The sequence below is a fragment of the Rhinopithecus roxellana genome, chromosome 20 (genome assembly GCF_007565055.1).
Source record: "Rhinopithecus roxellana isolate Shanxi Qingling chromosome 20, ASM756505v1, whole genome shotgun sequence".
In the NCBI taxonomy this organism is placed as follows: domain Eukaryota; kingdom Metazoa; phylum Chordata; class Mammalia; order Primates; family Cercopithecidae; genus Rhinopithecus; species Rhinopithecus roxellana.
In genome coordinates, this window is record NC_044568.1 from 71,912,911 (window position 1) to 71,918,066 (window position 5,156).

General features: G+C 62.1%; 1 protein-coding gene across 2 annotated transcripts; it reads left to right on the forward strand.

The window, feature by feature from the left end:
• Positions 1–330: 330 nt before the first annotated feature.
• LOC104681562 (mastin-like) lies at positions 331–4,387 on the forward strand. 2 transcript variants are annotated; one of them, XM_030925413.1, is made up of 8 exons: positions 331–412; positions 683–935; positions 1,153–1,306; positions 1,400–1,460; positions 1,635–1,812; positions 1,965–2,239; positions 3,698–3,870; positions 3,965–4,387. In XM_030925413.1, the coding sequence occupies exons 4-8, from the start codon at positions 1,400–1,402 to the stop codon at positions 4,148–4,150; spliced, it is 873 nt and encodes a 290-aa protein (XP_030781273.1). In that variant the 5' UTR covers positions 331–412; positions 683–935; positions 1,153–1,306; the 3' UTR covers positions 4,151–4,387. The 2 variants fall into 2 exon arrangements, with proteins under 2 accessions (XP_030781273.1, XP_010386203.1); XM_010387901.2 differs by lacking the exon at positions 1,153–1,306 and having other exon boundaries at positions 683–821.
• Positions 4,388–5,156: the final 769 nt, after the last annotated feature.

The window sequence follows — 5,156 nt, forward strand, 5'->3', positions numbered from 1 at the left end:
CATCCTAACCCAGCCCTGCAGGCCGGGGGAGGGCGCCAGAGACCTGACCAGGAGGAGAGAGACCCGGCCCTGGGGAGGGAGACCTGGCCCGGAGGAGGGAGACCTGGTCCGGGGGAGGGAGACCTGGCCCGGGGGAGGGAGACCCGGCCCGGGGGAGGGAGTCCCAGCCCGGGGGAGGGAGACCAGGCTCCTGCTCTGTCGAGGGTCCGGCACTGGGTTCTCTCCCCGTATCTCAGGCTGCATCGTCCCCACCGTGTCTTCCTCTGGGGGCTGCCGCTCCTCGGGTCGGCTATGATGCAACGTGGGTGGGGGACGGGGGCTGGGGGTCGGGTTGGGTAATGCCTGCAGCTCCCTCTGCCTCGTTCATCTCTGTCTGCAGCTCTGTGTCCAGCAGGGCCAAGAAGGGCGTTGGGTGAGGCTGACAGCGGCGAGGTGGGGTCTCCACAGGGGAACCAGCACTGGGACAGTCACCTCCAGCAGCATCCTGATGTTCTGGGGACACTGGTGCTGGGGGTTTGGCGGGGAAGGGCTCCTGGGTCCTCATGACCCTCTCCCATGGGTGAGCACAAAATACCACGGCGCTTCGGGGTCTTGGAAACAGATTAAAGGGGATGTCAAGTCCTCATTCCTCAGAGCTGCTGACAAGGCCAGACTGGGTCATGTTTTCTTGCTCCCACCCCAGCACCTCCGGGCAGCGGAAGGTCCAGAGAGAGGTCGGGGACCGGGGCTGCTCGGTGCGTCCTGGGCTTGTCCCCGTCTCTCCCTGGCTGGTGACTCGCACTCTCCTGGAGTTGGTTCTCGCAGCCTGAGGCCATCGTGAGGTAGGGGACACTAAGGGTTATTTTGGGGAGGCAGATATTTTGGGCCGAAGAGGAGAACGGGCTCCAGGCACCGAGAAGTGAATCCCTCATTCCCAAGGACGGTGGGTGTCCCAGGTGAGCGTGAGGAGGGGACCTGGCCAGAGAATAGGAACGGGCTATCCTTTAACACGCGCATCCCTCCCTCCCTCCCTCCCTAGCTGAGGTATCGCTGCTGCTGCTCTTTGAGGCGTTGACTATTTCTCAGACCTCCCCCCACCACCGGGGGTGCCTCCCACCCCTGCAGCTCAGATGGCCATGGTTCACACACTGCATTTCTGTGCCCTGGACCCAGTCCCACCCAGTGGAACTCAGCGCCTGGCCCCACCTGCTCTCAGCATTCTGAATGTGCCCAGGAGGGGGCTGCCCTGCCCACCCACCTCCTCTGTAGGAGAGATAAACGGGCTCCCAGAGATGCCAGGGAAGAGGCAGAGAGACCGGGGGCACGGGTATTGCCGCCCACTCCAAACCCCCCTCTCCGTTCCCAGACCCCAGCTGGGGCTCAGATCTCCTCACCCCAAGCCCTGGCCTTCTCCCCACAGATGCTGTGGCTGCTGCTCCTGACCCTCCCCTGCTTGGGGGGCTCCGTGCCCAGGAACCGAGGTGAGTCCACCCCACCCAATGTCCCCGCTGCCCAGGACTCCCTCCCTGCCCTGGGCTCAGAGCGCCAGCCCTGCCGGGGGCGTGGGGACCGTCTGATTGCTGGTCTTTCCTGGTGCCCCTGAGCCCTGGGAAGACCCTCGTCCGGCCCCTTACGCCCCTCATTTGCCTCCCCAGAGCCCGGTGCGGGGCGTGAGCTGGTGGGCATCATCGGGGGCTGCGATGTCTCGGCCAGGAGGTACCCCTGGCAGGTCAGCCTGAGGTTCTACAGCATGAAGGGTCTGTGGGAGCACATCTGCGGGGGCTCCCTCATCCACCCAGAGTGGGTGCTGACCGCCGCCCACTGCCTTGGGCCGTGAGTGGAGCCTGCCGTCCCCTCGGCGGGCGGGAGTTAGGGGTGGGGACGGGCAGGTGTCCTGTGTGCCGGGGGCCCCTCCCGGGATTCAGGGAAAGCCCCGGTCCTGAGCATCCAGCCTTACTCTGAGAGGTGCCCGTTCCTCTCTCCAGGGAGGAGTTGGAGGCCTGTGAGTTTAGGGTGCAGGTCGGGCAGCTGAGGCTCTATGAGGATGACCAGCCGACGAAGGTGGTTGAGATCGTCCGTCACCCCCTGTACAATGAGAGCCTGTCTGCCCAGGGCGGTGCGGACATCGCCCTGCTGAAGCTGGAGGCCCCAGTGCCGCTGTCTGAGCTCGTCCACCCAGTCTTGCTCCCTCCTGCCTCCCTGGACGTGCCCTCGGGGAAGACCTGCTGGGTGACCGGCTGGGGTGACATTGGACGTGGAGGTCAGGAACAGGGCCACTTGGGTGGGATGTGGGGAGATGGCCTGGAATGTCGGTGCAGGCCTGGGCTCCAGATACACCCGGATGGCTTCCTGCCATTGCTGAGACGGGTGACCACAGGCCTGGTGGCTCAGAGCAGCAGGAATTGTTTCATCTCACAGCTCTGGAGGTGAAACGTCCAAACTCCAGGCGTGGGCAGGGCTGGTTCCTTTCAGAGGGCCTGAGGGAGAGTCCGTTCCATGCCTTCCCCAGCTGCAGCTGTGTTTCTCCAGGCTCCCCTCTCCCTTCTCCTAGATGAACACTGGGTGCTGTATTTAGGGTGTCTCTAATTTAACATGACCTCATCTTAATTCTATCTGCAAAGGTCTTTTCCCAAATAAAGTCACAGTGGCAAGTTCTGGGGTTGTGACATGGGGGTGCTCCTGCTCACCTCCCAACAGGCATTTTGTGAGTCAACTCCGTCCTCAGCGTCACACTCAGTTGCCTGCTCTTCCTTTGCAGCAAATAAACCATGAGCTACGGGAGGTTGGGGGCTCGCCCTGGGCCCCGCAGCGCGACAGCCACTGGAGCGGACTGCCTCGTTCCCGCCACAACGCAGTCCAGGCGGAGTCCTGGTCCCATGCTTTTCCCAAATAGTTTCTTTTAAAAAATTTTTTTATTTAAAAACTTGTTTTTGAGGCAGGGTTTTGCTGTGCTGCCCAGGCTGGAGTGCAATGGTGCAATCATAGCTCATTACAGCCTCGAACTCCCAGGCTCAAGTGATCCTCCCACCTCAGTCTCCCAAGTAGCTGGAACCACAGGCGTGAGCTACCACACCCGGCTGACTTTGTTTCTTTTTGTAGGAACGGGGTTTCGTCGTGTTGCCCAGGCGGGTCTCGAACTCCTGGGCTCAAGTGATCCTCCCACCACAGCCTTCCAAGTATTGAATAGCTGGGACTACTGGTGTGCGCCACCATGCCTGGCTTATTTTATTTTTACTTCATTTTATTTGAGACAGAGTCTCTCTCTGTCATCCAGGCTGGAGTGCAGTGGTGTGATCTCGACTCACTGCAACCTCTGCCTTCTGGGTTCAAGTGATTCTCTTGCCTCAGCCTCCTGAGTAGCTGGGATTACAGGTGTCAGCCACCACCCTCGGCTAATTTTTGTAGTTTTAGTAGAGATGCGGTTTCACCATGTTGGCCAGGCTGGTCTTGAACTCCTGGGCTCAAGTGATCCTCCCACCTTGGCCTCCCAAAGTGCTAGGGTTATAGGCGTGGGCCAAAGCGCCCGGCCCCTAGTCATTTCTAAGGGTGAATCCTGTGGTTCCGGGCTCCTGTGCCCAGGACTGCAGCCTTGGGGCTCACCCCCTGGCCAGGGAAGGCCCAGCTCTGAGTGAATAGTGTGCCTCAGCTCTGGACACAACGAGAAGCTGCAGCCTTGTCCCCGCCAGGCCCCTGAGCCTCACCACGCCTCTCCTTGCAGAACCACTGCCCTGGCCCCTCAGCTTGCGGGAGGTGAGGGTGAAGGTCAGGAGCAACGTCCTCTGTAACCAGATCTATTGCCACCGCTTTCCTTCCAACCACACTGAGCCGTCTGAGCAGCTCATCAAGGACGACATGCTGTGTGCCGGGGATGGGAACCACGGCTCCTGCCTGGTGAGACCCCAGACCCACCTGTCTGTCCCCTCCTGGGGGGGACACATGGGGAGGCACATGGGGAGCCCTTGCTGAGTGCCGTCTCTCCCCTCAGGGTGACACCGGGGGCCCCCTCGTGTGCAGGTGGAACTGCACCTGGGTCCAGGTGGGAGTGGTGAGCTGGGGCACCTTCTGCGGTCACGGCGACGTCCCCAGCGTGTACACCCGCGTGATGAGCTATATGTCCTGGATCCACCAGCACGTCCCTCCCTTCCCTGGGGCTGCAGGGGTGTTCACCTGACGGAGGAGACCCCACCCTCCTTGTGGATGCCCTCCGCCCCTCCCCCGTTCCAGCCTCACTATCCTGGTACCCAGTGGTCCTCCGCCTGGGACCCACATTTCTGCTGCCCTTTCCTGCCTCTCATCCACGTCCTGTCCTTCTCGAGGGAGAGGCCTGGCCGCCTCTGCAGGCTGGTGTCTCCAGGAAGGCGGGTGTGCGTGAGGAGCAGAGGCACCAGCTCTCCTGCCTCCTGCCCGGCCTGGCCCTTGACTCTGATTAAACTGTGCGTAAAGCAGCCTCCGTGTGTCCGAGTGCATTTGTCCACAGGGGTGGGGAGGCTTCCCTTGGGGTCTGTAAGCTCGGGCCCTTCCTCGGGGCAGCATGGAGCTGGGTGTGGGCAGTGGGGGTTCCAGGGTGCTGTGGGGGCTCATCCTGGCTGGCACTTCACTGCTCCTTCCCTCCCCTCTCCCCTCTCCCTCCTCGCTGGCAATAGTCTACCCTGGGCCAGGCCTTAGGTTCCAGTTGGATAAAGTGGTGGCTTCCACAGTGGGAGGGAGGGAGCTGTGTCCACAGACTGCATGGGCGCGGTGTCGCTGGCAGTGGGGACGGCTGTAGGGTGCACTGGAACAGCCTGGGAGTGGGGTCCCGGGTGTCCCTGGACCAGCTGAGGGGCTTAACCAGTGGGACCTGCTTGGGCTGGACAGTGACGCTGAGGCTGGCTACCCCAGGGGGCAGGGAAATGACAGGGTCACAGGGATGTGCCCAGGTTCCAGCGTCAAGCGCCTCACCTTCGTTCCTGCCTGCAAGAGGGTCAGGGCCACCTGGGGGGCAGGGCTTGGTTCTGCCCCCATCTCCCTGGAACTTGGCTCAGGGCTCCCATCCCTACAATCTGTGGTCCATGCTGTGGGCTGTGGCGTTTGCTCTGGGAGCCCTTCCAAGCTCCGGTCCTGGGATTCAGAGGCCACAGTGGTGCTCTCTCTGCCCGGGGGGGCCTGATGTACACGTTCCTTGGGGGAGGGCCCATACC

Coding starts and splice junctions, on each gene's coding strand:
- LOC104681562 (XM_030925413.1), top strand. CDS start 1,400: ATGCTGTGGCTGCTGCTCCTGACCCTCCCCTGCTTGGGGGGCTCCGTG. Junction 1,461..1,634: donor CTCCGTGCCCAGGAACCGAG/GTGAGTCCACCC, acceptor TTGCCTCCCCAG/AGCCCGGTGCGGGGCGTGAG. Junction 1,813..1,964: donor GCCGCCCACTGCCTTGGGCC/GTGAGTGGAGCC, acceptor TCCTCTCTCCAG/GGAGGAGTTGGAGGCCTGTG.